The sequence below is a fragment of the Trichosurus vulpecula genome, chromosome 1 (assembly GCF_011100635.1).
Source record: "Trichosurus vulpecula isolate mTriVul1 chromosome 1, mTriVul1.pri, whole genome shotgun sequence".
In the NCBI taxonomy this organism is placed as follows: Eukaryota; Metazoa; Chordata; class Mammalia; order Diprotodontia; family Phalangeridae; genus Trichosurus; species Trichosurus vulpecula.
The window spans coordinates 521,106,621-521,121,639 of NC_050573.1; the positions used below are offsets into that span (position 1 = coordinate 521,106,621).

General features: G+C 48.2%; 2 protein-coding genes across 2 annotated transcripts; both read left to right on the top strand.

Annotated features, from left to right (window-relative positions):
- The first annotated feature begins 5,727 nt into the window (after window positions 1-5,727).
- VKORC1 (vitamin K epoxide reductase complex subunit 1) lies at window positions 5,728-8,065 on the top strand. Its single transcript, XM_036767871.1, has 3 exons — window positions 5,728-5,988; window positions 6,914-7,023; window positions 7,414-8,065. The coding sequence occupies exons 1-3, from the start codon at window positions 5,810-5,812 to the stop codon at window positions 7,632-7,634; spliced, it is 510 nt and encodes a 169-aa protein (XP_036623766.1). The 5' UTR covers window positions 5,728-5,809; the 3' UTR covers window positions 7,635-8,065.
- A 1,570-nt stretch (window positions 8,066-9,635) lies between these two features.
- On the top strand, window positions 9,636-14,993 carry PRSS53 (serine protease 53). Its single transcript, XM_036741083.1, has 11 exons — window positions 9,636-9,693; window positions 10,727-10,747; window positions 10,924-11,086; window positions 11,273-11,538; window positions 11,655-11,809; window positions 12,145-12,364; window positions 12,715-12,865; window positions 12,962-13,206; window positions 13,386-13,525; window positions 14,162-14,372; window positions 14,625-14,993. The coding sequence occupies exons 1-11, from the start codon at window positions 9,636-9,638 to the stop codon at window positions 14,645-14,647; spliced, it is 1,653 nt and encodes a 550-aa protein (XP_036596978.1). The 3' UTR covers window positions 14,648-14,993.
- The last annotated feature ends 26 nt before the right edge of the window (window positions 14,994-15,019 follow it).

Sequence of the window (15,019 nt, forward strand, 5' to 3'; positions counted from 1 at the left end):
GGGACATACAGAAGCTGCTAAATGAAAAATGGGAACTCCACAGAATTTACCAGCAGGATAGTTCATCCATCTCTAAGAAGGCAGCATTTACTTCCATCAAAAGTAAAGTACAAGAAAAGCTTAGAGAGATGCAGGATTCTTGGCTCAGTGAGAAGGCAGATAAAATTCAGTTTTATGTTTATAGTAACAATCCAAAGAGGTTTTATGATGCCCCACAGGTTATCTATAGACCAAAGACCTATGGTGCATCTCAACTACTCAGTGCTGATGGAACCACATTGATTAGTGTTAAGGACATGATCCTGGAGAGATGGTCTGAACACTTCCATAGTGTTCTAAATAGACCATCATCAATTAATGCTGAAACCACTAATCATTTACCTCAGGTTGAAGTCAATCCCTCCCTAGTTGAAGCTCCAACTGAAGAAGAGATTTTGAATGTCATTAGGCTCCTTTCCTGTGGCAAAGCACCTGGTGCTGATTCTATTCCAGCTGAGATTTACAAGGTAGGGGCTCCATTGCTCATACAAAAGTTGACTGAAATTTTCCAGGCTATATGGCAAGAGGAGGTTATCCCCCAGGAGTTCAAGGATGACTCCGTTGTCCATCTCTATAAAGGTGAAGGAAATAGATTGTCCTATGACAATCAGAGGGGAGTCTCTCTGTCAGTCATTGCTGGCAAGATTCTTGCTAGAGTCCTTCTTAATAGGCTGATTCTTCACCTTCACCTGAAAACCAGTGTGGCTTCAGAAAGGGCCAAGGAACAGTCGATATGGTGTTTGCTGCCGAACAACCCCAAAAGAAATGCCAAGAGTAGAACAAAGGTCTGTATAGAATGTTTGTATATCTGACCAGGGCTTTGATACTGTTAGTTGTGAGGGCTTATGGAAAATTATGTCAAAATTTGGTTGCCCAGAGAAGTTCACTAGCATTGTACACTAATTTCATGTGTAATTTCATTCTCTTGTGCTTTCCCAGTCACCGGTGGAGTGAAACAAGGCTGTGGGCTTGCTCCCATGCTTTTTAACATGATGTTTTCAGCCATGTTGTCAAATGCTTTCAGTGAGGATGCACACGGCATCAAGGTCAGCTACTGCTCTGATGGTAAATTCTTCTACTTGAAAAGGCTATGAGCCAAGACCAAAGTGGAGAGAGTGCTGGTGCATGATTTTTTGTTTGCAGATGATTGTGCACTCAATGAAACCTCTGAAGCTGGGATGCAACAAAGTATGGATCAATTCTCTGTTGCTTGTGCTAATTTTGCCCTAATGATTAACATTAAGAAAACACAGATGCTTCATCAGCCATCCATAAGTGGAACCATCAGTTACAGCAAATGGAGAAGTTTTGAATGCTGTGGATAAGTTCACTTACATTGGTAGTGTACTTTCCAGGGATGTACACATTGATAATGAGGTTGATACACACATTGCCAGAGCTAGCTCAGTGTTTGGGAGGCTCCAAAGGAAAGTATGGGGGAGAAGATGTATTAGACTGACCGACTGAAAGTCTACAGAGCTGTGGTGCTGACTTCATTGTTGTATACCTATGAAACCTGGATAGTCTACCAGCACCATTGCAGGAAACTGAATCACTTCCATTTGAATTGTCTTAGGAAGATTCTGAAGGTCACCTGGCAGACTAAGGTACCAGACACAGAGGTCCTTACTCAAACTAAAATGCCAAGCATTCAAACTCTGCTTCAGAGAGTGCAACTCCGATGGGCTGGCCACATTGGTTCGAATGGAAAAACATACACTTGCCAAAAAGACTATTTAATGGAGAACTCACACAGGGCAAGCGTTCACATGGTGATCAGAAGAAGTGATATGATACAAAGACACTCTCAAGGTCTTGCTCAAGAACTTTGGAATTGATTGTGTGACATGGGAGACATTGGCACAGGACCGCTCAGCATGCCCACATCATAGAAGGTGCTGTGCTCTACGAGCAAAGCAAAATTGAAACAGCTCAAAGGAAACACAGGATGCACAAGTTTGGAGTATCCACCCCAAATGTTCACATGGACTATTTGTGCCCCACCTGTGGTAGAGCATTCTGAGCTCGGATTGCCCTGATCAGCCACAGTTGGACACATCGAATCTTGACTCTAGCATAGTGATGCCATTTTGGTCCTCTTTGAGAACGAAGGACAACAACCAGCCAGTTAGTTATCTATGTTGGATAACAAACCCTTATCCTAGACATTTTATGGAAAGTTTGGTTCCCAGTTAACCCCTTCCTTTATTATTCTAATGCATTAGTTTTGGTTGTGCAAAAGCTTTTCTATCTCATCTAATCAAAATTGCTTCTCTCCCTTGTTTGGTTAAGAATTCCCACTCTACTCATCTGTGAAAGGCATATAATCTGTTTCTTTTATTTTTTTTATTGTATGATTTTTAATATTCAGGTCATCTGTTCCTTTGAAATTTATTGTGCATATGGTGGAAGATGTTGGTCAAAAGTCTAATTCCTGCCAGACTGCCTTCTTGGTTTCCCAGTATTTCTTATTAATAGTTTTCTAATTGGTCTCCCTGTTTCATGTTTCCTCACTCTAATCCTTCAATAAACTGCTAAAGAGATTTTTCTGAAGAGTAGGTAAGATCATATTAGGTGCAGCCAGGTGGCACAGTGGATACCGCGCTGAGTCTGAAGTCAAGAAAACTCATTTTTCTGAGTTCAGACCTGGCCTTGCTTACCAGCTGTGTGAGCCAGGGCAAGTCACTTCATCCGTTTGCCTCAGTTTCCTCATCTGTACAAATGAGCTGGAGAAGGAAATGGCAAATGGCTCCAGTATCTTTGCCAAGAAAATATCAAATGGGGTCATGAAGAGTTGGATGACTGAACAACAATGGTGACCATTTTACTCAACTCCTCAATATATTAACTCCAGTAGTTCCCTGTTACCTTCAGGATCAAATACAAAGTTCTCTGTTTGGTGTTTAAAACCGTTCATCATTTGGATCCTTCCTTTATAGCAGCTGTTCCTTGCTCAGAATTCTCCATCTTGTGTCTCCGTTTCTTTGCACTGGTTGCCCCTCGCCCCCCTACCCCCCGCCACCACCAGCAATGCTCACCTTCTTCAACCCTACCTCTTCTTTTACCTGGCTTCCTTCAAGACTGCTCAAATCCCACTATTTGCAGAATGCCTTTACTGAGCTGCTCTAGCTGCTGGTGTATTCTGCTTTGGAATCAACCTGTAGCTTCAACTGCCACTAGATGTCCCAGTGGGTAAGCCTGTTGGACCTGGCAAGACCTCATTTCAAATCACTAGTTGTGTGATGTGGTCTGCTTGGTTCAATCCCTTTCAGTTCTGGGTAGAACTACTAGCTACAAAGGAAGACTGTTTTTGCATTTCCAGCTCTTAGCGCAGTGCATGACACATAGTAGGCACTTAAGAAATGTTTATTGAATCTACAGGGTGGACACATAGGCAAAAATGCATATTTTCAAGAAATGAAATTAATGAAATTTTCAACCATTTTATCTATTAGGAATATTAACAAATAACATTTTCAATATGATTTCCATCATTTGTGATGCAGAGGTTAATGTGCTTTGCAAGATTCATGCGAACTCAATGCAATAACTCAACATTGCCATCAGTTTTCCTGTGTGTCCAGACTTTAGGGGCACTGTATAGTCATATGAAAAAATGCTTTAAATCACTATTGATTAGAGAAATGCAAATCAAAACAACTCCTAGGTACCACATCTCCCCTGTCAGATTGGATAACGTGACAAAACAGGAAAATCATAAATGCTGGAAAGGATGTGGGAAAATTAGAACACTAATGCATTGTTGGTGGAGTTGTGAACTGATCCAACCTTTCTGGAGAGCAACTGGGAACTTTGCCCAAAAAGCTATAAAAATGTGCATACCCTTTGACCCTGCAAATACCACTTCTAGGGCAGTATCCCAAAGAAATCATATAAGTGGGAAAAATATTTATAGCAGCTATTTTTGTAGTGGCAAAGAATTGGAAATCAAGGGGATGCCCATCAATTGAGGAATGGCTAAACAAGTTGTGGTATATGAATGTAATGGAATACTATTGTGCTATTAGAAATGAGGGGCAGACAGACTTCATAATAATCTGAAAAGACATTTGTGATCTGATGCTGAACGAGGGGAGGAGAAGTAGGAGAACATTATACATGATTACAGACACACATATCTGTGACGACTAACTTTGATAGACTTGGCTCTTCTCAGCAATGCAAGGTCTTAAGACAACTCTAAAAGACTCAACATGGAAAGAGCAATTCACATCCAGAGAGAGAAAGAATTATGGAGTCTGATGCAGGTTGAGGCAAACTATTCGCTCTCTTTTTTTTTGTTGTTTATTTTTGTTTTTGTTTCTTCTTTCTCGTGGTTCATTCCATTGGTTATAGTTCTTTACAACCTGACTGTTGTGAAAATATGTTGAGTGTGAAGGTGTATGTAGAATCTATATTGGGTTGCATGCCGTCTTGGGTGGGGAGCGGGGAGGAGAAGGAGGAGGGGAAGAAAATTTGAAACTCAAAAACTTGAGGACTGAATGTTGTAAATTAAAACTAAAATAAATTGCTTAATAAAAACAAAAAATGAAAAGAGAAATGTTTATTGATTGATTGGCTGAACAAATTTTTGTGACTTCTCTACACGGAGGCTTCTTCCCAGAGCCTTTCCTTGAAGAGAATCTGAAAGCCAGAAGTAGCAGGATCGCTCCTGTCCCAAGCTCTGGCCGGCTCCGTTCCCTAGTGTAGGCTCAGGGCATTCAATGATCATTCTCCACCAAGGTTGAATCTTACGCAAAGGACTTGAGTTACTGGTTACGCTTATTAAACTAGATGATATAAAATATTTTAAGATATTGACCCTGTATTCAAGGAGTTTAAAATGCTCTCTTACACCCAGTATAGTAGGGACTACTGTTCCCAGTAACGGAACAAGGTTATATGATAATGAGTGATTAATAGGAGGGAAAGAGGGTAAATCTCTCCCCCCCACCCATTACTTCCACTTGCTCTCCGAAGTTTATACTTAAAACATCAGCGCTTCATTTGGTCTGGAGAGTGAAAGAGAAAGTTTTAACAGTTCGGTCTTGCTATGGGTGTCCTTCCTCATCTTGACACCGCCTCCACTTCCCTGGCCCCCACCCGCTCCCCTGGAGCTCTAGAGCATCGCTAAACCCTGGCTCCCGGCTCCCCTGGAGTTCTAGAGTATCGCTAAGTCCAGACAGAGGATAGGCCAGCAGGCGACATAAACGCACGAGGTGCAGACGGTGGAGGGGCTGGAGGGGGCGGTGCTTTTCCCCGCCCCGCCCCGCCATTCCGAGCTACAGGTAGGATACTTGCCCAAGTGAGACCGTCACAAGGCGGCCAGACACTCGGGTCAATGCTACCCCCTTGTGGCCGCGGCCGGCAATACAGTCCTACCGAGCCCCACCTATTTACTGAGCCGGAAGTCTTGTAAACGCCCGAATTTCATCCCCGACGCCAGGAGGAGAGAAGCAAAGAGAAAACAGGGCATGCGCCCGAGACTACACCTCCCAGATATCCCTAAACACACTTGCTTACAATTAATTCCCAACAGCCTTCACGCCGTTTCTCCATCTCCTACTCTAGAGCTCCCAATCCGTTTCCTTCCCCCCCGCCCCCTTCCAAGGCTCTTCCCGGATTGGACGATCAGATTTGGACAGGCGGGCCAATCGCCTGGCAGCAGGGCGGAGTGGGCGTGGCTCTCGCCGCTCCCCTCCGGCCGCTGCCCCCGTGGCTGTTTTTCTGGGTTCTGGCTTCTGGGCTTTGGCTGCCTCGGGGAGCTACCATGGTGTCTCTCGCCGGCTGGGGGTGCCCGGGAAGGGCGCGGCTCGCGCTTTGCCTAGCGGGGCTAGCGCTCTCCGCCTACGCACTGCACGTGAAGGCTGAGCGCGCCCGGAGCCCGGAGTACCGCGCCTATTGCGACGTGGGCGAGTCCATCAGCTGCTCCCGCGTGTTTTCCTCCCCGTGAGCGCGCGGGGCTGCATCTGGGAGCGGGGTGCATGAAGCACGGAGAGGGCCGCTCGTGTTTTGGGGTGAATGGGAGGAGCCGGGTCCATGCAGAGGGCGGGCCGCGCTACCTTGGCTGCCCTGGGCGGGGTAGGCAAAGCGGGGCACCCCTATGGGATGCTTTGGGGCTCCCCCCGGGACTGTGCCTGATGGCGGGAAGGAAGGGTGATTGCTGCACCTGAAGGGGACCTGGGGGCTTGCATTCCCAGGACCGAGGCCGATCTTGAAAGCGTGACGTGGCTCAAACTCCCTCCGAGGTCATTGGCCTAACCATTGGACCCCTCTGGGAGGGAAGAGCTCTAGACCTCGACCTCTTAACCTTGTCCTAACCTGGGGGTGGAGAGGGGGGCAGGGCAGAGAACTGCCGAAGACTCAGAGTGTCCTGGGAGCTATGGACAGAAGTGAGCCCGGGGGCCATTCAAGCACCATTGGGCTATGTGGCATTTTGGGGGGAACACATCCACTCCTCGTGGGCTCCTACCATTGGGCCTTGAGGAAGGAAGGAGACAAGCATTTATTAGGCACCTACTGTGCGGGAGGTGCTGTGCTAATTGCATTACAAATATTTAATAGTTGGTCCTCACCAGTTTCTTGGGAGATTGGTGAAGAAAATGAAACACAAAGTGACTTGTCCAGGGTCACACAGTTAGGAAGGATCTGAGGTGGGATTTGAACTTAGGTCTTTCTTCCTCCAGGCCTAGCATTCTGTCCATTGCTACTTTCTTAGAAATCTAGCCTTTGGGCAGGTTTCTGTATGTATTCTTGGGTTGCCTGATCTCACCCCTTCCACAAAAACAGTAGGCTGGGATGAGCCTGGGACCAGATGCCACCTCTCGCAGCCCGAGTCTCTGACTTCTCTCCTCCCCCTTCCTCTACCCTTCAGATGGAGTAAGGGCTTTGGGCTGGTGGAACCCCTCCTGGGTCCTGACAGCATCCTGAACCAGTCCAACAGCATCTTCGGGCTTATCTTCTATAGCCAGCAGCTCCTTCTGGGTGAGTGCCGTGCCCCACAGACTCAGCCCACTTCCTCACAGTGCCCACCCCTTCTCCACAGTCCCTGCCTCTTCTCCCACAGGCCCCACCCATGATCTCTAGAATCTTTACTTTCTCCATGACCCCATCCCCCCTCCATCATCAGGTGACCCCTATGGGCTCAACTCCCCCACCTCCTTCCCTGTCCATGAGGACCGTGAACAAACTCCAGAAGAACGGAAGCAGGAAAACTAAAATTGTTGATACAGATGTTTACCAGTAATCAGTATAGATCAGTATCCTGCTTTTCGGGAAGATGATTAAAAGGGGTAGTCAGAGTGGGACTGCTGCAATCTAGGGAGCTTCCTGGAGGAAAACGCTCATTGCTCTGCCAACGTCTTCTTCCCCCAGGCTGCTGCAGTGCTCCGTGGGCTTCCTCAGTCCTGATGGTCAGCTCCGTGCTTTCTCTTTTGGGTTCAGTTTACCTAGCCTGGATCTTGCTTTTTGTGCTGTATGACTTCTGCCTGGTTTGTGTCACCACCTATGCCATCAATTTGGGCCTGGCCATACTCAACTACCGGAAGGCAGTGGGGCCCTTGGGACTACAGGACCAAAATAAAAAGAGACACTGACTTCACTGACCCTGGGCGGGGATCCACAAGCCCTAATTGAACTCTGATCTCACTCAGGAGCCCACACCATCAGCTACTAGAGTTTGAGTGAAGACTAAAGGATAATGGCAGGACCCCTGCTCACAATTTTGACTGTGTTCCATTAATTTTCTGTCCCTTGACCTCTTCCCTTTAAATATCTACCGTATCTCCTCTTGCCTCCCACATACAAAGACCTCTGTTCCCCCTTTCTCCCCCAAATGGAAGAGTTGCTTCCAGGTTGCCTAGGCAGGCCCCTACTCTTCAGTATTAGTTGTCTCTGGAGTCACCTGCTGATTCCACCTTTTTCCCCTAGACTACCACCTCTAGGAGAAGCTGGGATAAAAATTGCTTATCTCTTATGGGCGGGGGCAACCTAATCAATGCTATTCAATAAAGAAAATGAGAAAGGCATATTGTATGGGTATGTGGACTCTCTTTCTGGCTTCGGCCAAAGCTAGCCACTTCCTTGGCATTCAGAGCCATATAGTCCCCACCTAGGACGCCTGGGGGCTGGTGAGGATGTGAGTCAGCGTTGGAACTTTGTTTAGTCCTGTTCCCCACTTTGCAGAGTCATCAAGGCCCCAGGCAGTATCAGTCTCAAGCACGGGGAGTAACCCCCCAGGTCCTTACCCCATTCCCCTCAAGGGGTAGGAAGGCTTCTCACCCTGCCTCGGTGAGGAAGGGATCCCCTTTTCCAGACAGGAAAGGCCATTGGGAATATACTCCATCCCTTGGTCCCTGGCTGGGATGATCCTTCTGCAATTTACAGAGCTCTCCAGTGGGGAATATCATCTCTCCTTAAGGACTTGAATTGTACCCTTTAGACCTCAACCAAATTCTGCTATTTGATCCCTTAATCTGATTTATTGGGGCTGGGAAGAGAGGCATAGACTGATAGGGAAATTATAGCATTTGGACGGAGGTCAGGGATGGGAATAAGGACGGGACTTCGATTTTGTTGGAAGCACAAGAACCAGGAGAATACAGAAAATGCTTTTATGTCTTGGATACTTGCCGTGAGTACCCCAGAGTCAGCATCTTTTTAACAGTCTGGGCCACTCAGGCTGGAGTTGGAAGTGTGATGGAAACCGCCAGGGCATTGACTAACTGGATCATAAAGAAGAGAAAAGGAGAAGGCCAAAAGGGAAAAGAATGAAAGAAGAGAATTGGGATTGAGAAGGGAGGGAAAAAAGCCAGAGGACATGCAAATAAGATGGTGCATCAAGCTATTGGGTAATCTCCAGAATGGGAGGAGAAGGAAATAAGCATTTATTAAGCATCTACTATGTGCCAGATACTTTATTATTTCATTTGACTCTCAACCATTGGAGAAACTGAGGCAGGGGGGTTAAGTGACTTAGAGTGACAATCAGGATGGATTTGAATTTAGGTCTTCCAGATTCCAGGCCTAGTATTCCGTCCAATGCACCACCTAGCTGTCTTGAAGCGTCTGGGCCTTATCCCTTGTAAGCAAGAGTTAATCCAAAGACCAGAAAGAGATAGAGGGAGTTTTGAAGCCAGTGTGGTGAGGAGGGAACATTGCCTGTTATGAATGGTGAATTAAAATTTTGAAGGATGTTGAGATGGAGACAGTGGAAAATATGGTCATTTGATCAGCAAGTGGTTAAAAGCCTGAATTGTCCTCTTTCTTTTTCAGAAACACACCAAAAGAGGATGGAGATTTTCCTGATGACAGAGCACCCTGGTGTTAGGGTATCAGGCTAAGATAATGAGACTTCAGCCATCCTGGCCATATTCTGGGGGGTGAGGGGTTCTCTGAGGAAGCAATGTTCCCTTCATGGTTAACAACCCCCAGGGTCAGGTTAGCTTGCTGTAACCTGGGATTATGTCAGGGTGGAGGAATTCATTTGGTGAGTGAAGCAGGTTGGGGGTGGGACTTGACTGGAGGTGGGGCTCCCCAAGGAAAAGGAGACTTGGTGGCCTCCCTGAGGGCAGCGCCAGAACAGAGCTGGGAGTAGCATGAAGTGGAGCTGGGGACCAGGACTACTAATACTGGAAGCATTGTTTCTTTCAAGGGGTGAGATCTGGAGGGAAGGAAGGAGGGAAAGGACATCAACTGTTCGGGGGAAGGAGAGCGGGCTGTGGGACCCTGGGAGAAACCTCTCCAAGGTTAGGTGTGTGAACAGCTGGGATGTTGTAGAGCTCTCTAGCCAGGCACCTCCTGCAGCGTATGGGACCCTTAAGGGGTACGATGTTGGGCTTTCTGGGGGGGCGTGTGACTGATTCCACACAATTATACCAGCCACTCCATGATTGTATAACTATGTATGTGCCGGTGTGAGTCCATATCTCTGCAACTGTGACGGACTCCTTGTGAGACCATCTGTGACTTCACTGACGTATTAGGTTTGTGATCTTCATAGTTCACTCTGTTCTTTCTCTGTGACTGATCATCTACTTTTCTTTATGTGTGTGGGCATATGTTTTTGGAATGCCTATCTGGGGATCTCTCCCTGGAAGAAGGGGGGCTGATGGGTTTTTTAGCTCCTGCTAGCCTCCTGTAGCAGATAAATGAACTGGAGACATGGGAGGTAGGATCTCTGGGTTCCTTCTTCCTCCATGACCAGGATTGCCTTTCTTTTTCCATTCTTCAGACTTGTGGAGCAATTAGGCTAATGACCCCCCAATCCCTTCCAAAAATCAACTTTGACTCACCTATCAGGAGACAGACTAGGGGACAGGCTGCCTGAGGTCTAAAAGGAAAATGAGAGGTGGCAAATTGGCCACGGGTTCAGAGTGCTACCTATGCCCCTGGGATGAGCCTAAGGCCCTTTCCTTGCCCCTCGGATTGCTGAGTACAGAGTAAAGGAGGAGAAGTAATTACCTTGCCTGACGCTCTGAATCCATTCCAGTAAAAGCTGCTTCTTGACCTCATAAATATTTTCCTTTTGGGAGGTGGTGGTGATGGAGTCATGGAGTCTCTGAGAGGGAGGAGCTAAGGGGCCTCTACCCCTCATGCCAGCTCCTTTCTAGAGACCCTCAGAACCTCAGTCCACCATTTTCCCTGACACCAGCAGAACAGACTCACCAGTATCTCTGTCTCTTTTCAGGACTTCATGCAGCTCAACAAGGTAAGATCTGGGAGATGGGGTAAGGGCCAGAGATGCTTGGATCTAAGTTTGGGGGTTGGAGTGGGACACTATGGTCTAATCTTGGATATGGTTGAGTCTTACTTGGGGATGATGGTGTCTGAGTGACCTGGAGGAGGACAGGGACACCTATGTCCATACTTCCTCTATCTCTCTAGCCTGTGGGCAGCGTGGTCCTGGCCCTCCCAAGCCTCAGGAGGCAAATGCCATGCCAGGAGAATGGCCGTGGCAGGCAAGCGTGAGATGGCAGGGAGTCCATATCTGTAGCGGCTCCCTGGTCTCGGATACTTGGGTCCTCACGGCTGCCCACTGTTTTGACAGGTGAGTCTGAACAGGTTCACCCATCCACCATGGGGTTGGGACTCCTTTTCTTCACCTAGATACCGACCATCCTGGATAAGTTTTCATGAGAGCATCCTCTACATAAGACAAAAAAAAACCCCAAAACCCTTTAGGCTTAGAAATCCTCCAGGGCCAGAACTTCTGACTACTGTGTTGCCCTTCTAGGAACTCTGTGACAGACCTGAGATCCTGGTCAGTGGTACTGGGCTCTCTGCAGCAGGAGGGGATTGGCTCAGGGGCAGAGGAAGTGGGAGTGGCCTCTGTCCACATCCCGAAGACATATAGCTACTATACCGAGGGCTCTGACTTGGCCCTCCTCCAGCTGACCCGAAGTTTGCCCCAGTCTCCCATCTGCCTGCCCCAACCTGGCCACCGTTTCCCTTTTGGAACCTCCTGTTGGGCCACTGGATGGGGCCAAGGCACTGAGAGGAGTAAGTGTCATTCCTGGGCACTTGTTTGGCTTCCTTGTCTGTCCCTCTAGTACTATTCCCCAATCCCTTCCCCTAAACCTAGGCACCTAGCCTCTCTAGCCTCCTATCTCCCCCAGCTCCTGGGATCCTCAGGAACCTGCGCCTGCGTCTCATAAGCCGCCCCACCTGTAACTGCCTTTATAATCGGCTGCATTTGCGGCAGCTCTCCAGTCCAGCTCGGCATGGGATGCTGTGTGCTGGGGCCCAGCCTGGAGCTCAAGGTCCCTGCCAGGTACTACTAGAGATATTAGAGGCCTGGGGGCTGTAGTGGGGATAGGACTAGATACTAACAGAGGGATTGAGCTCCTCAGATTAGACACTGGAATTCAGGAAGCAGGGGACTTGTGACTTAGGCAAGGCAGGGAGGACCGATGATTACCAAGTAATACTCGGGGGATGGGATGAACACATAAGACACAAGAACAGGCAGAAAGAACAACAGAGGTGAATGGGTATAACAGAAATCAACAGAAGAGAGATTGCTCAAATTGTCTTCATTAGGTATATTCAGAGGCATTCAGGGGGGTTTGGGAGTTTCCATACCAACACCTCTTCTATTCATTCTAGGGAGACTCTGGGGGCCCGGTGCTATGTGAGGAGCCAGATGGGCACTGGGTTCAGGTTGGAATCATCAGCTTCTCCTCAGACTGTGCCCAAGAGGACACCCCAGTGCTGCTGACTGACCTTGCCACCTATGCCCCCTGGTTACAGGCTCAGGCCTCCGGTGCTGCCTTTCTCCACCAGAGCTCTGAGGTCTCAGGAAGCAGTGATGAGGACAGCTGCATCTGTACGAGCCAGGGATGCCTGGGTCTGAATTCAGGGCAAAAGACAGCTAGTACCTTCTCCAGGTTGGAAAACCAACCTGACACAAATGGCAGCTCCTACCATTCAGAGTCAGGGAAGCAAGGCCTAAAGGTCACATGGAGAGAGGATAGAACCATCGTCTTACATGTCTGCATTGAATGACAAAGTAAAGTCTGAGATGGAAGCCACAGTTTTCTGTCTGGTCAGAACTAGGGCAACCCAGGCTGGGGAGGATTCAAAACTCAAAGGGAGCTTAGGAACCATGAACTCAACTTCTGGGGCTGCCAAAAGGACTCAGTCCAGGCATTCAAGGTTGTGTCTTTTTCCTTGTAGCCTGTGGTTCACTGAAGGGGAAGGGCCCCCATCCTGGTGCTCCTTCCCCATGGCCCTGGGATGCACAACTGAGGCACCTTGGGCAATTTGTATGTGGAGGGGCCCTGGTGTCTGAGGAAGTGGTGCTGACAGCTGCTCATTGCTTCATTGGGTGAGCCTGCCCCTCAAATCCAAGACTCATGCTCTCTAGCTCCTTCATACTCAAGTTCACTTTTTCCAAATCCTTTACCTATGTCTTTTTCCACAGGCGCCAGACCTTGAAGGAGTGGAGCGTAGGGTTGGCTAGAGGTGAGGAGGAGAGAGGGCTTCGCCAACTCACCCTCCATGGTGCTTACACACACCCAGAGGGTGGTCATGATATTGCGTTGCTGCTCTTGTCCCAGCCTGTCATCCTGGGTCCCAGTCTTCGGCCCCTCTGTCTGCCTTATGCGTCCCACCATCTACCTGAAGGGGCACAGGGTTGGGCACAGGGAAGAGCCCAAAAGGAAACAGGTAGGTGGAAATGGGACCTGGGTTCTATTTAGAGAAGAGATGGGTATGATGGAGAGACCCCTGTACCCAAGCTGGAATTAGCACTTCGGGCAATCTAGGGATATAAGTTTAAAAAAAAACACCAGAAAAACAAAACCCAAAAAACCCAAGTAGGACTTGGGAGTCTCCTCTCTTCACAGATCTGGCCCTGGCAGTTCCTGTGACTCTCCTTGGCCCCAGAGCCTGCAGCAGACTCCATGCTGCTCCTGAGGGGGACGGTGTCCCTATCCTCCCAGGGATGCTCTGTGGCAGCGCTGTGGGGGAACCTCTCCAGTGTGAGGTGAGGGTGCTTCAAATAACCTTGAACCACATTCAGAACTAGGACTCCCACCTGCTGGCTTCTCCCCACATTTTGAATGCTCCTCCCATCTTTTATATTTCAGGCCCTATTTCCTTGGGGAGGCCAAGAAGGGTTCGAAGTCAGCTTTTAGCCCTTAGATCTTATGCCTAAAGTTACCTCCCACTAACAGCTTCATACAAATAGCTCCCAGCCCAACAAGACCTGTTAACATCTACCCCCAACTCCAAATCTGCTAGCCTCCATTACTCAGTTTCTTACTATGGATACTCCAGAGGTAAGACTGGGGAGCTAACTAGGGTCTCTAGAGAAATGGCCCAAAAGCTGAGTCCTAGTGTCAAGGAGACCTCAGGCTCCGAAAGGGGCTTGCACTAAAAAGACTTAGGGATCATTACAGCTAGAACCTCATCAACCTCCACCAAAAGCAAAGTGTTTTAAAAATGTCTTATCCTTTCCATACAAACTTTTTTTTTAACACTGTTCCCCAGCTACTTAACTAGATTTTTAATGTGGCAAATGTTGGGGGGGCAGGGAGCACACAGTTGTGCTTTGCCACACACCCTGGGTCTTTAGAAAGCTTAGTGCCAAAGAGTAATGGGTCTTTTTTCCCCTTGCCAGGGCTTGTCAGGATCACCACTGGTGCATGCTGTGATGGGCACATGGTTCCTGGCAGGGCTGCACAGCTTCAGTGATGCCTGTAGGGGCCCAGCCCACCCTGGGGTCTTTACTGCACTTCCTGCCTATGAAGACTGGATTAGTAGCCTGCAATGGCAGGTCTACTTTGCTGAAAAACCTGAACCTGAGCAAGACAACTGCCCTGCTAACCTAAGTATGAAACCCAGCAAGCCACCCGACTCTTCAATTACCTTATTAGCCCTTCCCTATTCAAACCCTGGCTTTATTCTCCAAAGACTCAGGAGTCTTTTCCCAACCTCTTGCACTGCTCCCTCTTATCCCCTTTGTCTCCAGGATCTAAGAAAGCTGTTCTTCCAATTTTTGCCTTTACTCCCAGGGAAACTGATCTCAGAGTTTTGTCAACTGAATTCCTGTTTCCTTCCCTCTTCCTCCATTTTCCCCTCAGGAGGAGGTCCTTCTAGCTGGTGACTGAGCTTCTCTAAGATGCCTACGTCATGCAGAAACAGTCCAGAGGTAACCCCGAATTCATTTTTCACCACATGACCCATTCTCTTTCCCCACACCTCATGCTTTTTCTTATTATAGGTGTCAAGGAACTCAAGATGTGATGACCTTGGGAAGAGATCAGGGCATTCGCTCCCTCTTCTCAAGGAAAGACCAATATCTTGTATGCCTGGCTCTGTAGGAATATAGGAACCCAGCTGGACCTGGGAAGAAATGCAAGGACCGCAGAGCCAGAAGAGACAGAAGAACAACCACCTCAAGCCCCCTGTAATCCCTTGCAGGATAGGGAGATTTCAGCAGAATCTTCCCAGAATCTCTTGTTGGTCCATCCCCCAA

What these genes read in the sequence shown, in the direction of transcription:
- VKORC1 (XM_036767871.1), top strand. Translation starts at nt 5,810, where the DNA reads ATGGTGTCTCTCGCCGGCTGGGGGTGCCCGGGAAGGGCGCGGCTCGCG. An exon ending in TCCCGCGTGTTTTCCTCCCC is followed by an intron (nt 5,989 to 6,913) that starts GTGAGCGCGCGG and finishes TCTACCCTTCAG; the next exon opens with ATGGAGTAAGGGCTTTGGGC. An exon ending in TAGCCAGCAGCTCCTTCTGG is followed by an intron (nt 7,024 to 7,413) that starts GTGAGTGCCGTG and finishes TTCTTCCCCCAG; the next exon opens with GCTGCTGCAGTGCTCCGTGG.
- PRSS53 (XM_036741083.1), top strand. Translation starts at nt 9,636, where the DNA reads ATGAAGTGGAGCTGGGGACCAGGACTACTAATACTGGAAGCATTGTTT. An exon ending in TGATGAGGACAGCTGCATCT is followed by an intron (nt 12,365 to 12,714) that starts GTACGAGCCAGG and finishes TTTTCCTTGTAG; the next exon opens with CCTGTGGTTCACTGAAGGGG. An exon ending in AAGAGCCCAAAAGGAAACAG is followed by an intron (nt 13,207 to 13,385) that starts GTAGGTGGAAAT and finishes CTCTCTTCACAG; the next exon opens with ATCTGGCCCTGGCAGTTCCT.